Genomic DNA, 20,880 nt, shown 5'->3' on the forward strand with positions numbered 1-20,880 from the left:
ACTTAATAATACGAAAGGTTTGACAATTTTTTTGAAACATGCTCAAAAGGAAGTAGACGCATAAACTAAAATGACAAGGGAGATACACTATATTATTAGGAGAATTGAACAATTGTTCTATACCATCACGGGAATTAAGCTGATTTTTCTTTAACTATAATTTTTTCCAACCATTTTAGTATGCCTTTTACGTTGTAATATTTGCAAGTTTTATGTAATTAAAAAAATAAAATAATCCCTTATAATCAATACAATTTGAATAAACAAAATTGATTCTATAAAACATCTCTTTACTAGATGGGGTATTTTGATTCGGCAAGTTTAAGAAAAAAAGATTTTTTTTGAAATTTGTGGTCATAAAAGCTTAAAGGTAAAAACTTTGTAGAGCCATGATATTTGCGTGATTATAAAAACTTCTCATTAAAGGTAAAATGAGTTAAATAAAAAATTTAAAGTTAAATTATTTTTAATTATAGAAATATATCATTATTTTTGAAACGAACTAATAAAAAAAATGTGTCATTTTATGTCACATTTGTGATGATCTATCGAACCGATCTTCCCATTCAAATATATTTCCAAAAATAAAATAATATTAGACACCAATAAGTATACGGTTTTGGAAGGCACCCGGGTCGATGAGTTGCCAGGTAAACAAATTCACGTTGTCACACAAAACTGAATCAATTTGAAACTGAACACAAATAACAAACAACAAAGAAGAAGAGAAAAAGAGCAAAATGATAGCAACCGAAGGAATCGAAGACGAAGAGAAATGGCTAGCGGAAGGCATCGCCGCTATTCAACACAACGCATTTTACATGTCTCGTGCTTTGGTAAAATTTTCATTTTGTTTCCTCTAAAAATTTAATCCAAAACCCTAAACTTCTCAAAATTGACAAATTAACACTCTGATTTTCCTTCAGGATTCGAATAATCTTCGAGAAGCATTGAAGTATTCTGCTTTACTATTATCTGAGCTTCGGACTTCGAAACTTTCGCCGCACAAATACTACGAGCTCTGTAAATTTCTAGTCAACACATCTTTTTTGATGGACTTTTTTCTTTTCAATTTGTTTGGCAGTTTTTGCTTAGGAAAAGTCAATTTGACTAATTTCGAGCTAAATGTGATTCATATTAATTCATTTTTACTGAATTAATTCAGTTTCGAGCTACATCTCTTCATTTTAACATGTTTGGCATTTGCTTATGGAGAGTAAATTTTACTAGTTTTCTAGCTTAATCTGACGTAATTTAGTTTTTTAAAGTTATATTTTAGATATGTGCAGCTAAATTGGACTAAGTTAAATCATTTAAAAAAAATAAAAATTTAACATTATTAAAAAAAAAATTACTACACGAAATGTACTGTAAGTTGCAGTTTTTTCTTATGGAAAGTCAAATTGACCAACTGCCGAGCTAAATCAGATCATACTAATTCATTTTTTTAACCGATTTTATAAACTTGTACTCTCTTTATTCTAATTTGTTTGGCAGTTTTGCTTATGGAGAGCCAATTTTACTAACTTTCTAGCTAAATCAGACTATATTAATTCAGTTTTTGTAAATCAAATTTTAGATATTTGTAGCTAAATCGGACTTAGTTAATTCATTTCAAAAACAATTTAAATTTAAATATTTGGAAAGTACACGAAAAGTACTATAAGTTGCATATTTCACTTAAGAAAGTTAACTTGACTAACTTAGGTTACTGGACTAGATTAGTTCAATTCTATTAAAAATAAATAAAAACTTAGATATTTTGGAACTATAAGAAGAGTTACTTAAGTTGCAATTCTCCTCATATCAAAATGGTGATTTTTTTTTAAAAAAGATGTTGGTTAGTTTACGCAGTTTGAATGTTGGAAAATAAAAATTGTCAAACATCTTGGATCAGAGAAAGTCTATGTTCGTTACTTCATGTTTGTTCTCTGGCTTTGTGCTCTTTGTGGTAGATATGCGAGCTTTTGATGAATTGAGGAAGCTGGAGATGTTCTTCAGAGAAGAAGATAGACATGGTTGTTCAGTTATTGACTTATATGAACTCGTTCAACATGCTGGAAATATATTGCCTCGGTTGTAAGTCTCAGATGAAATTTTCAGTGTTAAATTCTCAGTTGCTAGGTTTTGCTGTGTGCTAATTGGCTACTTATATTGTTCCATAGTATCTTAGAATCAAACGAACATAGTTAAGAAGTAAACTTGGTTATCCAAATATGATTTTTTATGCTCAACTTGAAATTTAATATTGTGAAATAAATTTGATGTCATTCTCCTTTTATGTGCGTTCTCTTTATTGTTGTATTTAGTGTTATTGAGAATGTTCAGTTTCTTATAGAGTTGATGATCTCTGACTATGCATGGGGCAGTGGCAGACTTTAGGATGTGACGCCAGTGGATACATCTGTCTTTAACATAAGATCTGCCGCAGAGTTTTAGTAGGAGTATCGTGTGCATTCAGTCAGTACGGGCACCTTTTTGGTTCGTAGATAGATTAACCAATCACCAAACAAAAAAAGCTAGGTCGGTTCTGATATTTTAATTAGGATAAAAAATATTTTACAATCACCTACAAAAAACAAACAGAAAGAAGAAACACTTACCAGAGAAGCCAGAGAATTTTCCAGAGAGAGATGTTTTGAGGCAACACACTTAAGCACCTTTAGTTCCCATGAAAGAGAATCTTTCATGCTAGTCGAAAAAACTGAACCTATTGTATTCACAGATCATACAGAAGCACGGGCTCGAGAGAACCACTTTCATGAACTTCTAGCGAAACTAACATATGTTGATGCCACCAAACATATAAATATCAAGCATTTCAGAGTAATCTTAAGAGGTGCTGATGCACTTACCATATTGATTAACTTCTAAAACAAAAACATGGTACGGTATTCAGCTTAACCTAATACATGTCCAAACTCAAGTAATTGGGGATGGAAAGTTTAAAACCATACAGATAATTTTGATTCCCTCTTCAACAATTGTCATTCTTCCCCATTTTCTATTAAATGATTTTCCGTTTTCATTCTAGTCTTTTGATTAACCAATCGGTACTTTTCTCTTTGCAATTTGCTTTACATATGAAGTTAGATTACCCAACCTATTGATGACCAAGTATTTTTTGTAGAGCATCATGTTTTGATGTAGATTATCTACTTTTGGTGTACTTCTTGTATATGGGATTTTTTTCCCCAATAAAAAGGGCAACCGGTGCACTAAGCTCCCGCTATGCGCAGAGTTCGGGGAAGGGCCGGACCACAAGGGTCTATTGTACGTAACCTTACCCTGCATTTCTGCAAGAGACTGTTTCCACCGCTCGAACCCAATATCAATAAAATTGTTTACCTTTTCAAAAAAAAAAAATTACCAGTCAACAGTTTTTCATTTCCTTTTTCTTTATTCCTCAAGAGTATATACAACCACTGGTTTGCACGTAAGAAGCTGATTAAAGGACTATGAAAGAGTAAATAGACACTTTTTTTTTTAACTAATAGCAATTCTCAATGCTTAAAAAGTGGAACATGTGTTCTTTAGCAAAACTTGCAAATAATACTAACAATAGAAGAATGCAAAACTTCACAAGCAAAAGGCTAATTTAAAAGCAAAATCATTTGTGTTATCATAGATGCAAAAAGAAACAAAAACACAAAATTAAGCAATAAAACCCTAAATCACCTATTTAATAAATTAGAAGAAATAATTGTATTCTAACCTGATGTTGATGAAGAATAGTTGGTGCGAGTGTCTAAGAAGGAAAAACTCAGAAAAATGAAATAAGAGAGAAGAGAGAAAGGTGAGCAGCAAAGAAGGGAGAGCCTTAGATTGATCTGATCTGAGAGGAGAGCTGGAGACCTTATCTGATCTGAGTTGGAGAGGTGGTTAGCTAAGGCAGGGTTTTCTTGGAATCTGATCCGAAGGAGTGGAATTGATAACTTTATATGAAACCATTTACATTTTAGAAAATGTCCCATTGATACAGGGCAGTGGGAATATGTTATATAAAGAGCAGCCCGGTGCACGAAGCATCCCGCGTTCACACAAGGTCCTTATGAATTGAATACTCCTTATGAACCATTTTCAGTCCTCGACATGTCCTTTTGATACAGGGCAGTGGGTATATTAAGGTTATGTAGCTACCAAGAATTTTCCCAAACACCATTATTTTAATTCTGAAATTCCAAGTGAAGGCAATGCCCACATCACCCAGTTTTTAATGAGGTCACCCCTGACATCTAGGTAGGCAACAGCTATATCGGTAAATCTGTTTTTCCATCTCCTGTGTGGTTGTGAATTGCTCATGCCACGAGTTAATATCTGTTTTGGAGTCGAGTGATAGCGGCTCGATTTTTCTTCCTTTTCTTCTTTGTTTCCTCTCTCGTATGCCCTTGTTATTCTTGAAGAATCAGATGTCTGATGAAAGTTTACCTTATATAAAAAAAGATATCTGATGGAAGTTTATCTTGTAATATTTCAGGTATCTCCTATGTACAGTAGGATCTGTTTACATCAAATCAAAAGAGGCTCCTGCTAAGGATATTCTCAAGGATCTTGTTGAAATGTGTCGTGGTGTTCAGCATCCGACACGTGGTCTCTTCTTGAGGAGTTATCTTGCTCAAATTAGCAGAGACAAATTGCCAGACTTAGGTTCTGAGTATGAAGGGTAAATCTGTTGATTACTCAAACTTGGATTGCGTGATGATTAGGTTGCACATCGTATCACGTCAGCTCTGCATAAGTACATCTTTGTTCACTTGCTTGAAACAAACACGCAAGAGCTGCATGCACACACATTGGTTATGTATATTGTTATCTACCTATTTAAGTTTGCGGGTAGAGCCAATGTATTGTAACCATCTCTCTAAGATCCTTGTCTTTTGTTTAATTGAGTATTTTTTTTTTCACATTTCTAGTTTGACCTAGCGGATGATCTTCTGAGATGCTTCACACTGTTCTTTATGCAGAGAAGGTGATACTGTCATGGATGCTGTAGATTTTGTGCTGCAGAACTTCACAGAGATGAATAAACTTTGGGTTAGAATGCAGCATCATGTACGTTGGGATCTTCTGAACTATTGCTTTGCTTTTACTTTTGACATGCATGGCATCTGTGCATTTGCACGGTAGGAAGGTAAAATGAGTCATGAAGGCATGTTTTGGCCATGCAGGTGTTATAGTGCTTGTGATACATTCATTTGCTTTGGTGATCCTGAGTTGAGGTATTCTTCGCGCTTTATGGTCTGCAGGGACCTGTCAGGTTGAAAGAGAAACTGGAAAAAGAAAGGAGCGAGCTTCGTGATCTTGTAATACCAATGTGTTCAATCATTTACATTCTCCTTTCAAGATCCTTATGGCTTGGTTCAGAAATACGATATTCAGCTGTACCTCTTATATTTTAGGTTGGGAAGAATTTGCACGTTCTTAGTCAGATAGAGGGTGTTGATCTTGAAATGTACAAGGATGTGGTTCTGCCCAGAGTTTTGGAGCAGGTAAATTTAACATGATTAAAACTTTTCTCATTTTCTTGTGGCAATTCACTGTAAAGATGTAGCTAAATATTCCTGCAGGTTGTCAATTGTAAGGATGAGATTGCCCAGTATTATCTGATGGACTGCATAATTCAGGTCTTTCCAGATGAGTACCACTTGCAGACACTTGAAACCTTATTGGGTGCTTGTCCGCAACTCCAAGTAAGTCACCAAAATTATACACAACTTCTTTGGCAGGATAAGTTTTTGTGTCCTGTCCTTTGCTACTCCTCTTCATTGCATCTTCATATCCATTCTTCTTGCAAATGTAAACTATATATCTAAAACATATCTCACTAAAGGAAATGAAAAAGGACAAACACAAATAGACAGCATTTCTGTTACATCACTTTCTATCTTTGTCCATCTTAACCTATTTTGACTGCCTTTCAGTTCTTTTACTGTTGTGAAAGAAGAATAAGATTAATACATGGTGTATGCTGGTGGCTCAAACTTGTTTTTAGTTAATGTTTTACAGCTGTTCTTATTTGTCTTACAAGAGCGGGGAAGGGGGAAGGGCTTTTTGTTTTTCTTCCTGCTCTAACCTAAGTGGACAAGATAAGTTCCTCATTCACTAGAATAACTAGAATAACTGTATTACGTTGGAAAGCGGCTTGTAGTTCTCGGCTTAATTTTTCCTTCTCGGAGGAGAATGTGTGCAAATAGAATTAGTTTCTGTGATCTACAAAGTTTAGTGCGTTCTGTAGGTATGGAGCTTAAACTTTTAGGGGTCTTGGTAGTAATTTTAACAGTTTGTTCAAATCTTCTGGTGGTTGATGTTGTAGAAGCATGTGGATGCTTATATATTATTGTTAAATAGTTATATGTAAATAATCCTAGTCCCATATATAGTAGGAGTAGAATATGTATTATATATATGGCTCATTGTATCATTATTAATAAATTTTCAGTGTATTATTTCTCACTTGGTATCAAAGCGTGAGTGAGACACATCCGGGAAATTCAGACAGTCGCCGTGCGTCAATTTCCGACGTCTTTCTAGGGCAGATTTACGTCAAGCTAATTTCCGTCGGTGTTGTGCAAAAACTAACACTACCACAAGGTCCCCCAACCCTCGGCGACCAAACCCCAACAAATATCTTCGGCAGCAGAGCTCTCATGCGCTCTCACTCGCCCATCGGAGCAGAATTTTTCCGGCGAGATGTGGTCCACGCGCCGACACGTGGGACCTCTTCCAGCCATTTATTGGCCAACTTTCTTTGAGACAGCTTGTTCGCAAGGCTTTTCCGACTCTACCCATTCCAGTTTCATCACATTTCGGCAACTTTTTAAATTTCCGCCGACTATATGCAGATTCCGGCGACTGTTCCAGTTTCCGGTGGCTACGGTGTATTTTTTCTGCTGCTTCTTAACTATTTTTGTGACTTAACACAATTTTGGACCAACTTTGCCACCAATTTTTGTAACTTCGTACTTATTTGATCCAACCATGTCTCTCGGACTTGATGTTTTTGGTTCCAAAAGCAGTGGAGTTGGAAATTCAGCCTTTATGATTACTTCTGAACCCCTACCTGGAAGTTCAAATTATTTATCTTGGGCTTCCTCTGTGGAGTTGTGGTGTAAAGGTCAAGGTGTTCAAGATCACTTAACCAAAAAGGCTAGCGAGGGAGATGAAAAGGCCAAAGCATAGTGGGAAAAGATCTATGATCAATTATGTAGTATCTTGTGGCGATCTATTGATTCCAAGTTGATGCCTTTGTTTCATCCATTCCAGGCATGCCATTTAGTTTGGGAAAAGGCTCGTACTTTATACACTAATGACATATCTCGTTTCTATGATGTGATATCGTGGATGACAAATTTGAAGAAACATGAATTGGATATATCGACTTACTTGGGACAAGTACAAGCAATCATGGAGGAATTTGAGAAGTTGATGTCAGTCTTTGCTAGTGTTGAAAAGCAACAAGAGCAACGACAAAAGATGTTTCTAGTTCTTACACTCACTGGACTTCCTAATGACCTTGATTCAGTGTGTGACCAGATTTTGGCTAGCCCGACTGTCCCTACAGTTGATGAATTATTCTCTCGATTACTTCGCCTTGCTGCAGTGCTTAGTCACACAGTGATCTCATCGCAGACAGTTGACTCCTCTGTTCTCGCATCCCAGACAGTGGAAAATTGGGTATCTCAGACTATGGAGAATAGACGAGGTGGAGGTCGTTTTGGAAGGTCTCGACCCAAGTGTTCTTATTCTAGTAGGCTTAGACACACCCGTGAGGTGTGTTACTCTTTGCATGGTCGACCACCTAAAAATGCTCATGTTGCTCAAATAGAGATTGCAGGTAGCCAGAAGTTTTCTTTATCTGAAGGGGAATATAATGAGTTCCTTCAGTATCGAGCAAGTAAGCAGACACCTCCACAAGTAGCCTCAGTTGCTCAGACCAATACTCCTATTGCTGATAATTCCTTTGCTTGTGTTTCCCAGTCTACTACTCTTGGACCGTGGGTCATGGACTCAGGCGCCTCTGATCATAGTGTTACTTTAGCTAATGGACTCCAAACAAAAGCAAAAGGAGTTGGACAAGCTAATCCCTTATTCTCTGTCACTTTAGATTATGTTCTTAATGTCCCTGGTTGTCTTTTTAATCTTGCATCGGTTAGTCAGTTGACTCGTGCCCTCCATTGTGGTATATACTTTATTGATGACTCTTTTGTTATGCAGGATCGCAGTACGGGACAGATGATTGGCACAAGGCGTGAATCACTAGGCCTTTACTACCTTGACTCACTCAATCCTTCCACAACATGTCTAGTTACAGATTCTCCCGACCTAATTCACAGACGTTTATCCAAGTTTATCGAAGCTTCAAAAGATGGTGCCTAGTTTGTCTACATTAGATTGTGAGTCGTGTCAACTTGGGAAACATACCCGAGCCACTTTTTCACGTAATATTGAGAGTCGTGTAGAGTGTTTTTTCTTTAGTTTATTCTGATATATGGGGTCCTAGTAGAGTCAGTTCAACCTTAGGATTTCATTGTTATCTGATTAATCAGATGCCTTCATCTTCCATCCCTAGTCAGATTTTGTATTCAGTCTTGTTTCCTCAGTCACCCCTATACTCTCTTCCCGCTCGTGTGTTTGGGAGCATCTGTTTCGTTCATAACTTAGCTTCTGGAAAAGATAAGTTAGCTCCCGTGCTCTCAAGTGTGTCTTCCTTGGTTATTCTTGAGTTTAAAAGAGATATCGTTGCTACTCACCTGATCTTCGTAGGTACCTTATGACAGTCGGTGTCACATTTTTTTAGTCTTGAACTTACTTTACCTCTTCTGATCACCTTGATATATCAGAGGTCTTACGTATACCGACTCTTGAGGAGTTTACTATAATTCCTACATCTTCCGCCACAGAAGTCTTACCCATACCGACCATTGAGGAATTTAGTGTCGCTCCTCGTAGATCCCCCAGCTAGAGGAACACCACTTTTGACTTATCATCGGCGTCCGCGTCCAGCATCAGGCCCAGCTAATTCACGTCCTGCACCTGACCCTACTCCTACTGCGGACTTGTCTCCTCTTAGTCAACCGATTACACGTCGGAAAGGTATACGGGCCACACTTAATCCTAATCCTCATTATGTTGGTTTAAGTAATCATCGTCTATCATCACCCCATTATGCGTTTGTATCTTCTTTGTCCTCTGTTTCCATCCCTAAGTCTACTTGTAAAGCACTGTCTCATTCAGGATGGCGACATACTATGATTGATGAAATGTCTGCTTTACATTTGAGTGGTACTTGGGAGCTTGTTCCTCTTCCTTCAGGTACTATCTACTGTTGGTTGTCGTTGGGTTTATGTAGTCAAAGTTGGTCCGGATGGCCAGGTTGATCGACTTAAGGCCCGTCTTATTGCCAAAAGATATACTCAGATATTTGGGCTCGACTATAGTGATACTTTCTCTCCCGTGGCTAAAATAGCATCAGTCCGCATTTTTCTATCCATGGCTGCTATTCGCCATTGACCTCTCTATCAGTTGGACATTTAAAATGTTTTTCTTCACGGTGATCTTGAGGATGAAGTTTATATAGAGCAACCACCTGGTTTTGTTTCTTAGAGGGAGTCTAGTGGCCTCGTATGTCGCTTGAGCCAGTCACTTTATGGTCTAAAGTAGTCTCCTCGAGCATGGTTTGGTAAGTTCAGCATAGTTATCCAGGAGTTTAGCATGACTCATAGTGAAGCTGATCACTCTGTGTTTTATCGGCATTCTGCTTCAAATCTCTATATTTATCTGGTGGTTTATGTTGACGATATTGTTATTACCGGCAATGATTAAGATGGTATTACTTAGTTGAAGCAACATCTCTTTCAACACTTTCAGACTAAGGATCTAGACAGATTAAAGTATTTTCTAGGTATTGAGGTCGCTCAGTCTAGCTTAGGTATTGTGATCTCACAACGAAAGTATGCCTTAGACATTCTTGAGCAGACATGAATGACAGGCTGTAGACCTGTTGACACTCCGATGGATCCGACTTCTAAACTTCTGCCAGGACAGGGGGAGCCGCTTAGCGACCCTGCAAGATATAGGCGGCTGGTTGGTGAATTAAATTACCTCACTGTGACTGGACCTGACATTTCTTTTCCTGTGAGTGTTGTAAGTCAGTTTATGGATTCTCTCTGTGATTGTCATTGGGATGCAGTCGTCCGCATTCTTCGGTATGTAAAGTCAGCTCCAGGCAAATAGTTATTGTTTGAGGATCAAGGCCATGAGCAGATCGTTGGGTACTTAGATGCCGATTGAGTAGGATCGCCTTCTGATAGACATTCTACGTCTGGATATTGTGTTTTGGTAGGAGGTAATTTGGTGTCTTGGAAGAGCAAGAAACAAAATGTGGTTGCTCGGTCTAGTGCAGAAGCAGAATATCGAGCAATGGCTATGGCAACATGTGAACTAGTTTGGATCAAACAGTTTCTCAAGGAGTTGAAATTTGGTGAAATCAGCCAGATGGAACTTGTGTGTGATAATTAAGCTGCCTTTCATATTGCGTCAAATCCGGTGTTTTATGGGAGAACTAAACACATTGTGATTCACTGTCACTTCGTCGGAGAAAAGATACTATTAGGAGACATTGTTACAAAGTTTGTGAAGTCAGCTTGCAGATATTTTCACCAGGTCCCTCATTGGTCCTCGTATTAGTTACATATGTAACAAGCTCGGTAAATATGATTTGTATGCTCCGGCTTGAGGGGAGTGTTAAATAGTTATATGTTAATAATCCTAGTCCCATATGTAGGAGTGGAACATGTATTATATATATAGGGCTCACTGGATCATTGTCATCCCCTTGCCCAGACAAGAAGGAAGAAAGAACAATCCACAGCAGATGCATTATATTACTTCGTTAATTTCGATGATAGATTTGAAAATAAAAAGGTCTTTATTTCATTTTTTTCATTTAGCCTGCTGTTGACGTTAAGACTGTGCTGTCACGATTGATGGAGAGATTGTCAAACTATGCTGATTCAAGTCCCGAAGTAAGTAAATAATTGTTTAATGGCTTCTGCCTTGAGATTTTCTTGATTTCTTCTCTTATTTAGGTGTAAGTTTTGATTATTTAGGTGTTACCTGACTTCCTTCAAGTTGAAGCATTTGCCAAGCTAAGCAGTGCCATCGGGAAGGTAAATCTGGATGCTTTAACGTCTGATTTCTGAACAAAGTTGACTACTCTCCAGTTTTGTAGCTTGTAGTTGGATTTTTATTTATAGGCAAACTTCAGTCTGTAGCAGGACCAGGATGTATGATTTAGAACACCTGACATTAGCATCTCAACTAGTTAACAGGTTCCTTAATATGCAGGTCATTGATGCACAAACTGATATGCCAGTTGTTGGAGCCATTTCCTTGTATGTATCTCTACTGACCTTCACTCTCCGTGTTCATCCTGATCGACTAGACTACGTGGATCAAGTACTGGTATGTTCTTGTCAATTTGGTAATCAAAGTTACAAGCCAATATGGAATTTTGGAGGTTATAACATCGAAACTGCTGTTGTTATTCTCTGAGCTCAATGAAGCCAGTTGCTGCGTAACATTTGGTCACTTTTTTTGGTGAGAGGAGGGTAGTTATTTCCTTGATCAATTTAGTGGTCAGTAGGAACGTTGAACACAGTAGATTAGGAAATCCCAGCAGAGTTGGTAGCTAAAGGGGGGAGAAGTATGGGATGACATTTCTCTGCTTGATTTACTTTCCTGATTGTTGGTAGGGAGCATGTGTCAGGAAACTTTCTAGTAAAGCAAAGCTTGAGGATAGTAAAGCGACAAAACAAGTTGTTGCTCTCCTGAGTGCACCATTGGAGAAATACACTGACATTGTGACAGTTCTAACTCTTTCAAATTATCCACGTGTCATGGATCCCCTTGATGCTGGAACAAATAAGATCATGGCGAAGATAATCATTGAGAGCATCATGAAGAATGACACCTGTGTATCAACTGCTGACAAGGTAATAATCCGCAATGTGTAGTGAGTGATTGATCGCTAGTTCGATTATTTTGGTTCTCTCTTTAATTGATTTACGTCTTTTCCTAGGTTGAGGTTTTGTTTGAATTGATAAAAGGGCTTATCAAGGACTTGGATGGAACTGCTACTGATGAGGTAGACAGATAACATCATCAATTTTGATTACTTCATTGTCTGAATTTGTTATACTTTATTCCGACTCCTATTGATGATTTCCATTTCCTTTTGACTTTTACTCAGTACTTATACATGTGAGTTTTTCCGGATAGTTTCTACCAGTGGAATGACTTCTTTTCCTGTTTGTTGTGGTTTTGGCCAAAAGCTCGATGAGGAGGATTTCAAGGAGGAACAGAATTCTGTTGCTCGTCTTATACACATGCTATATAATGATGAACCTGAGGAAATGTTAAAGGTAATTAATTTATTGGAGAAGTTTTTCTGTAGAAAATTATTATTGATCAACTTTCTAGGGATTTGCACTAGATCTCCTTAAGATTGGTGCTTCATTTAGTACTTTTTTAAGTTCTGGAAATCATCCAACAAACTGAGTTATCTGCTTCTTGTATACTGTTGAACCCTACCTTTATCACAGCCTGAGTTTAGGGAAACACTTATACAATCGTATGTAGTTTGATTTTGATAATGAAACTGAAAGGTCACTATTGAAAGAAAAATGTGCTCTGCCATATACCAGTTGATGTTATTCATTTGTGTTCAAACTATTCTTTTTACTCTAGACTAGATGGATGGACAAGTACTGAAGGTTGATGGAAGCTTGAGTTGAAAGGAATTGTTAAAATGGCTATTCATTTGACAGAATTGAAAGGACACTCACCTAAATGGTAAAAGTTGATAAGCTTTAAGAGAGTTCTAATATTATTATTTGTTGCCAAATACCCTTAACTTCCTCTTTTGTAGACAAACAACTTAACTATTTTTCTAATGCATTTTCTTTCTCTAATTTTATGAAACATGTAACAATGCTGAAACTAAAGCACTTAAATGTAGGAGATTGTAGTACATTGTTAATACTCTAGACTTCTGTAGCTCCAAATAGAACTTCTGTTTCTAGGATGATAGCATGATCTATCCTCTCTTTCCTTGTATTGTTACTTAATTTCTGTGAGGAGCTTTGGGATTACTCCCACTACTGATGTTGATATATATAGAGAAAATGATTTCTAGATCATAGACCTCAATCATTCCTGGAGGCAATTAGCTGGAAAAAAGCCATTTAATTAAGATGGCATGCGTGACTCTGCCGGTTATGATAGAACGATATTACATATTAGGTATGTGATTGTAGGTTAACTAAGTTGTTTTTTTTTTGGTTTTGTTTTTCCAAGTAAAACTCCTTTGGGTGGAATCAGATAAAACTATCTTCCAGTAATATATCCAACATACAGTTGTTTTCACATTTCTTTTGATCTATCCTCTCTTTCCTTGTATTGTTACCTAATTTCTGTGAGGAGCTTTGGGATTACTCCCACTACTGATGTTGATATATATAGAGAAAATGATTTCTAGATCATAGACCTCAATCATTCCTGGAGGCAATTAGCTGGAAAAAAGCCATTTCATTAAGATGGCATGCGTGACTCTGCCGGTTATGATAGAACGATATTACATATTAGGTATGTGATTGTAGGTCAACTAAGTTGTTTTTTTTGGTTTTGTTTATCCAAGTCAAACTCCTTTGGGTGGAATCAGATAAAACTATCTTCCAGTAATATATCCAACACACAGTTGTTTTCACATTTCTTTTGACCTTTTAATATTCTAAACCAGACTATCATTATTATGATATTGGACTAGTGATGTTTGATAAGGGGATGCTATCATGGTATATGATTTAAGTTCGCAAGGATATTCCAATGGAAAATATTGGTGCTGTGGGTTACTTAGATTCGTTCCAGCAAGGTTAGATAGATATTAGATAGATACTCTACGTAGTAGGAGCAAGAAGGACGAAGAGTTTGGAAATCATGGATTTGCTGGAGGTTCAAAAGTAAAGTTCGTTGGTTCATACTTAGCACTATTGATTGTGTCAGTACTCGGTGCTTTAGATAAATGATTTGAGAACAGTCAGTTCGTCGTACTCACATGTGGTTATCTGTTCTAAAAGTGATTCTCTCATATAATAACCTAACACCAATAATGATTAACAAACTTTTCCAATAAAAAAAGTACTAATAAATCAGGTGAATGCTACAAACGGAAGCTCATAATATTCTTTTTTTCCCCTTTGTAAATCAGATAATATGCACTGTTAGGAAGCATATAATGGCTGGAGGTCCAAAGCGCCTAACTTTTACAGTTCCTCCTCTAGTCTTTTCTGCACTGAAGGTTTGTTGTTTTCAGCACTTATGCTCTCTCTCCCCCCCTCCCCCCTTCTCCTCCTGGTAGTTAGCGATTTATGCTGATGTCTGTATGCAGTATGCGTTTAGTAGAATCCCCTGATCTTCTGACATTAATTCTATAAGAAAAAGGTAATGAATAATTGTAATACCATTTACCAATGCATACCATCCCATCAGCAGTATTTTTGTGCATTGTTTTGCAAATAAAGTAAATAAATAGATTATTTTCTTATCAAAATAGATAAATAAATAGATGATATTTAGCATCTATAGGCCAGTTTCTGCTGGTGCTGAATATGACTCCTCTCTCTCTCTCTCTCTCTCTCTCTCTCTCTCTCTCTCTCTCTCGGTTTGAAGGAAACGAAATAATCTCAATTTTACGACAAATCCTCATCCGGCGCACTTGCCAAAAAAATTTCTAGTTGTCTTTGGAATTGGATACAGATATTCGATCTGCAAGAACTGTTCTAGCATGGGCAGGTAAGCAGGATACTGCATTTGCCCCTTCCACTCCACTCGTCTGCGAGTCTATTTGTTTCTTATAGAGATAATGTGTTTCTCTTCAAAGCGTAACTTGTAATGAAATCTGAAGACTTAACATATAATTGAATGTTTCAAATGCTTCCAGTAGAGTTTGTACAGTGCTACTTTCTTCTTTCCATCTGCCCTGAAACATAATTTTGAAATATTTTCTCGATCGAATGGAAGTTGGTTAGGAGACTGCAAGGTCAGGATGGAGATATGGCTGGAGAAGAGGTTCCAGCTACACCAAAGAAAATTTTTCAGTTAATGAATGAGGTAATATCAGCTATTGGATATTGCCACTTGTAATTGTCGTTATAATCAGTCTGTGGCATTCTTATGTAGCCTTTGATTTTGATTCATTGTTGATTTATTTCTCACCATGGTTATGAGATGTGACACAAATGTCCTCTCCCGGATGATCTCTGTACTGGTGATGCAGTACACTAGAGTGCTTTTTTCTTTAATTTGTCTTCTGAGAGAAGGTTTTATAAGTCATGACTGCAGACTGGTAATTCCTCTCCACTCCACTCCTCATATCGGTGATCTTCCAGGTGTAAACTTTGTTGATCTTTTGTGTTCAGTTTCATTCATGGTATTAGGATACAATTGCTTCCTTTTGATTTCCTGTCATTTGTTTATTAACTACCAGATAACCCCTTGTGTGCTACATTTTGCTGATTGAGCTAATCCTGTATGCAGACTATCGAGGCTCTTTCATCAGTTCCATCGTCAGAACTGGCATTGAGGTTGTACTTGCAGTGTGCAGAGGTGAACAATTGATCATTTTATATGCTCTGGAAATGTTGTGTATGATGCTATTGAGGAAACCCCTCTAAGAGGCCAATAAGTAAACCACTTACTAAAAGTATAGATAATAAACTTTTTCTATCTATTAACTGTTAGAAGTCCAGGATAACTACTTTAATTAGAAATAAACAATATAAAAACATAAGGTTTTACAATCTCTCTGCCTCTATACAAATTCTGCTATTGTAAGTAGAATAGTATTTATATAGAGACTAAAATAAGCCATCAAACAGATAAGAAGTAGACTAATATTTCATCCAACAGAAATTGAAGGGTTCGTGAAAATCTAAAAAACAAACCTTTCAATTTGCCTTAAATGACTAATTTTAGACTAGGTTGAATACATATGTGGTCCCTGAAACTTGCCCGAATTTTTCGTTTAGACACCTCAACTAGGGGTGTGACCTATTAAACACCTGATGTTAGTTGATAATGTGTCTATTGAACACATGCTGCTGACATGGCATGGAGAGTGTATCACACCTCCTTTTGAGAGAGTGAAAAGACTTAAGTTTATCTTTTTAAATTTTTTTCCTATGTCATTTGCTTCCTATCTGCTGCCACCACTCTACGCCGGTCAACGTACCCTCTTTACTTTTCGGAGACCTTAGGGATTTGCTTTAGAAAGTAATTAAGCCTAGTGTTATGGCCACGAGGAATGGAAACCAAGCCACCTGAACAAGCTCAATATCATGGATTAGAGATGGAATAGAATTTTTTTAACATAGCATAAGTCAAACTGAAGTGAGCAATAGGATACTTCAGTGTGGTTTCTACTGATCAAGTAAAGAAGAAGTTGGAATCAAATTAATAGCAGCACTACTAGTTGGATATGTGAGAATCTGAAGTTAGCGAGTGCAAGAAAAATCTTGAAAAGATGCAATTTATAAATTCCAATATTTCAAGACATATGAGAGAATTTGACACCATCCCACCACCATCTCTTTGCCCACCTCCACCATAGCCACTACCTCCACCATTTCTGAACCACCAAAAGGGCCACCGTGCACCAGCCAGCTTAAGAACCACCTGAAACAGCCACCAATACCATGACACCGCTCCACCACTATGCTTCCATCTCCACCACATTCCCCAAAAACTCCCGTAGCTATATGCCGTCAAAGCCAGCTGCTACAAGTAATCCTTATCCACCAGTTGGTCGAAGAATCGAAAATGGGAGAGCTGGTGGAAGCAACAGAGGAATGGTTGTTGGTTTAGCTACGGTTTAAGAGGTGGTTGAAGAATTAAAAAGGGATTGGAGGGTGGTGGCAATTTATTCCGATTAACTTTCTTCGTCTTCTTGACCCAGCAGATTTGATTTTTCATGTTAAGTGGAAGAAGAAAGACCACAAAATGAGAGATAGTCAATTGGAGAAGATAGCACATTCGGCGGAAGTCCTCTTTTCCGGTCAATGTTTCTTTCTTTCTTTCTCTTTTTTCTTTCTTGAGATTTTGATTTTTCTATACTTTGTTGACATGTCGTTTTCTGATCGGTCGTATTTGCTACGTCAACAGCAAGTAGCATGCACACACTTTGGTTTGTGTAAAATTGTTAAATATGTGTTTCAATGGGCACACTTGTGAACAGGTTCAGGTGTTCAATTGGAACAACTTTTAGTATAGGTGTCTAAATGAAAAATACGGGCAAGTTTAAGGGGCCGCATATGTATTCAGTCTTTTGACTATAAAATGAAAGACTGTTCTGTTTTAGAATATGTCCAACATTTACAAGAACTTTCAGACGTCCATATCATGGAACATCTTAAAATTCTAAATTATGCCGTAAGATTATTCTGTGATTTGAATTTTCAACAACCTCACCCCTTCACTGGGTGGATGGGCAATGATTGGAAGAGAGACAATCATGGCGAAAAGCTTGGGAGTACATTTAGAGCAAAAAGTGGATATGTGTTGATGGATTAGACCTATTTCGTGTTCTCTTTTCTTCCTCTTCACCTCACTTTTATCCTCAGAATCAGATCAAGTCTGTAAGCATGGCACGAGAACTACCTAGTGGAATCTATTTGAATTGCCTAGGAAACTGTCTTTCTTTGCAATTTCCTAGGCAATTCAAAAGATTCCACTAGGTAATTGTCTTTTTCTGCTTTAATTAAAAAAAAGGAAATTGTCTTTTCTTCATCACAAAAAAAGAAAGAGAAGGGAAATTGTCTTTCTCTGCAATATGATGTTCACTGAGAAAGGCCTTCCAACAGCACCTGTGATCTATACATGTTTGTGTGAGCCCATCTATTTTATTTGTTTCACGTGAAAGAGTCTCTTCGCTATCTCTAGGCGAGCATCAAAACTTAACTCGATCCATTTAGTTTTTTATTTATTTATGAAACTTGCTTTTGTTCCTCAGGCTGCCAATGATTGTGATCTTGAACCGATTGCATATGAATTTTTTACACAAGCTTTTGTACTATATGAAGAAGAAGTTGCGGTAATTGCTCAACCATAAACAATGTGTTTATATTATATGCTTCTTCGCATTTACCTTGTCATCTGCTCAAAGTTCTACTTGAAATTCTTGCACTTGGTATTAGGATTCAAAAGCGCAAGTGACTGCAATACACTTGATAATTGGAACTCTTCAGAAGATGACTGTGTTTGGTGTTGAGAACAGGGATACCTTAACTCATAAGGCCACGGGGGTAATTTCTACCTCTAATCTCTTTGGGCCCGTCTGTCTACTTATTTGTCATCTAACAATGGGAACACATTTTTTGATGTAAAGTATTCAGCAAAACTTCTAAAGAAACATGATCAATGTAGAGCAGTTTACGCTTGTTCACATCTCTTTTGGGTTGATGATCAAGATGGTATTAAAGATGGAGAAAGGTAGGCAAGAGTGCTCCGCAAATTTCTCATTTTTAATTGGGTTATTTGCATATTCAATTGATTCTTCTAAGTACACTCGAACTTTTCTTTTCCATAGCTTTGTCCATTCAGGAGTTTTAGTCCTGCATTTTGCTTTAATTTATGGATTTCCCTTTTATTTTGTTACCCTGAAATATATGACGTGCTGCCTTTGGTATCACAGGGTCTTGCTTTGCCTAAAGCGTTCGTTGCGGATTGCTAATGCAGCACAGCAACAGGCAAATGTTACAAGGGGTAGCAGTGGACCTGTCACACTTTTTGTTGAAATACTTAACAAGTTAGTAATCAGAACACTAATGTTGTAAACTGAAACTTGGGTTCTAGATTGCAGGCTTAGGTTTTATATTGTATTGAATCTACTTCTGGCCTCAGGTACCTCTATTTTTTTGAGAAGGGGAACCCTCAAATAACACCTGGTGCAATTCAGAGCCTTATAGAGTTGATTAAAACTGAGATGCAGAGTGACGCCACGACCCCAGATTCTGCTTCCGACGCTTTCTTCACCAGCACATTGCGTTATGTTCAGTTTCAGAGACAAAAAGGAGGGCTAATGGGAGAGAAATATAATCCAATTAAGGTGTGATACTTTCACTTTCTTGTGGCATGTCAGATTTGTTGTGCTAAACACAGTACCTAAGCTCTAAAGGTGGAGGATTTAGTGGTATCTGAACTACCAAAATGAGCGTCTCTGCAGTGCTGCTGACCATCAATTATTCTATCAGCAATAAATACAACAATTTCCTACAATCTTACTACTAGACGGTTCAATGTAAAATTCTCCTTTTGCAGTCAGCTATTCTTTACCCTACAGGAGGTTGCCTGATTTCTTTAGGTTGGTGCATGGAAGGAGATCTCAGTCGTTTGGAGTGTATATTAGGACTTCCTTTTGATTTAAACTTATTGTACAGGGTTGTCTCTAAATGAATAAAGAGGTATTTTCTGCACTTAAAATGGATGCTATTGCTTTGATATGGTATTAACTTTTTGGGTGGAACCAGGCTGTGAAATAGTAATAAAGGTTTTACTATTTGTAGGAAGGCGTTACTGTACGGATACTTGATACTACAGGAAGGCCTTTTGTTTCTCTCCCTTAGTCCCTAAATTGATTAGTAGAGGATATTTTGATCTGATAATGATCATGGGACTGAGCAGCTAACCATAAATTTTCCTACAAATCCATGTAAAAAGAGTAAAAACGACCATTTCTCGTCTGAAATTGTTGATTTAGCATAAGGTGTGGTTGTCGTGAACTTCATTGTGTTTCTCAACGTGTATAGAAACTTGTAGTTTTTATCCTATTTTATTAATTAATTACAAATTTGCCTAAATCTAACAAGCAGTGAGATTATTCACATTAACATTAGTTCCACAGGTTAAGCAACAGGCGTATGATTTGCACATTTTACATTCTAGCCTGCATAATGATAGTCAAAATAAAATCACCTGAGGGACTCAAACAGCAACCCATTGGCTAATTGACCCAAGTCTCAGGGAAAGGTACTGAAGGACCTTGTGAGGCCAGTGCCATGTTCAAGCACAGTACTCGATGTTGTTTCGACCCTCAAGTGATGCTGACTTCAACTCAATAACTCCTCAATTTTGCCCGGGCCTATCCAGTGGCGAAGCTAGTAATTTCCCCAAGGGTGTTCAAATTTGAAAGAAGTGAAAAAGGGTTCTCGACAAATGGTGTTCAATATGTGTTATATACCCCTAAAACATAATATTTTACCTATATACACATTATAATTTTTTGATCACCTTTATGAGCATGTGGCTTTCGCCCATGGGCCTACCATTTTCTTGGTTCATGTAAGTGTGAATTTCAGATAATTTTTGTCGGCCCCTAATCATAAAGACCCGAAATCTAAAGCGTGATCCAAGTGGATATTCAGTTCTTTGTTTGTAGCGGAGGACTAGAACTGGTAGGTCCGTGCCTGGAGCCCAAGACTCACTTCTTCTTTTATCCTTTTTTTTTTTGGAGGCAGTTTGAGTGAATAAACTATACACAAAATGACGTTTTGAAAAGTTAAAAGTGATTTTCTGGTACCTAAGCATATTAGTTGAACCTCATAATTTTTGTATTCAGCTTCCTTATTCTTTATACTGTGTGATTGATTGTAGAAAGCTCACATTTTTTCCTCTTCTTTTTTTTTTTTTTTTTGGATACAAACCACCAAGTGAGTGAAAGTTAATGAAGCTAAACAGAGGAACATATAAGTTAAGGGATACCAAAGCTCAACGGTAAATATAAATATGAGAAATAATGCATATCCTTAAGCAAGTACAAGACTCAAATTC

General features: G+C 37.3%; 1 protein-coding gene across 1 annotated transcript; it reads left to right on the forward strand.

The window, feature by feature from the left end:
* Positions 1–629: 629 nt before the first annotated feature.
* Positions 630–19,576, forward strand: LOC104091127 (vacuolar protein sorting-associated protein 35B-like). Its single transcript, XM_009596407.4, has 22 exons — positions 630–836; positions 927–1,023; positions 1,956–2,079; positions 4,478–4,663; positions 4,965–5,052; positions 5,247–5,303; positions 5,400–5,489; positions 5,568–5,690; positions 10,950–11,024; positions 11,109–11,168; positions 11,347–11,463; positions 11,754–11,993; positions 12,080–12,145; positions 12,333–12,422; positions 14,267–14,356; positions 15,079–15,168; positions 15,595–15,663; positions 18,065–18,145; positions 18,249–18,356; positions 18,440–18,543; positions 18,746–18,859; positions 18,955–19,576. Exons 1-22 carry the CDS (start codon positions 741–743, stop codon positions 19,163–19,165), a joined length of 2,376 nt encoding a protein of 791 aa, XP_009594702.1. The 5' UTR covers positions 630–740; the 3' UTR covers positions 19,166–19,576.
* The last annotated feature ends 1,304 nt before the right edge of the window (positions 19,577–20,880 follow it).

The sequence above is a fragment of the Nicotiana tomentosiformis genome, chromosome 12 (assembly GCF_000390325.3).
Source record: "Nicotiana tomentosiformis chromosome 12, ASM39032v3, whole genome shotgun sequence".
In the NCBI taxonomy this organism is placed as follows: Eukaryota; Viridiplantae; Streptophyta; class Magnoliopsida; order Solanales; family Solanaceae; genus Nicotiana; species Nicotiana tomentosiformis.

Bases quoted from the DNA above. Each gene is read 5' to 3' on its own strand.
- LOC104091127 (XM_009596407.4), top strand. From the start codon at position 741: ATGATAGCAACCGAAGGAATCGAAGACGAAGAGAAATGGCTAGCGGAA. The intron at 4,664-4,964 runs GTAAATCTGTTG...TTCTTTATGCAG, and splicing joins TTAGGTTCTGAGTATGAAGG to AGAAGGTGATACTGTCATGG. The intron at 14,357-15,078 runs GTTTGTTGTTTT...ATCGAATGGAAG, and splicing joins TAGTCTTTTCTGCACTGAAG to TTGGTTAGGAGACTGCAAGG.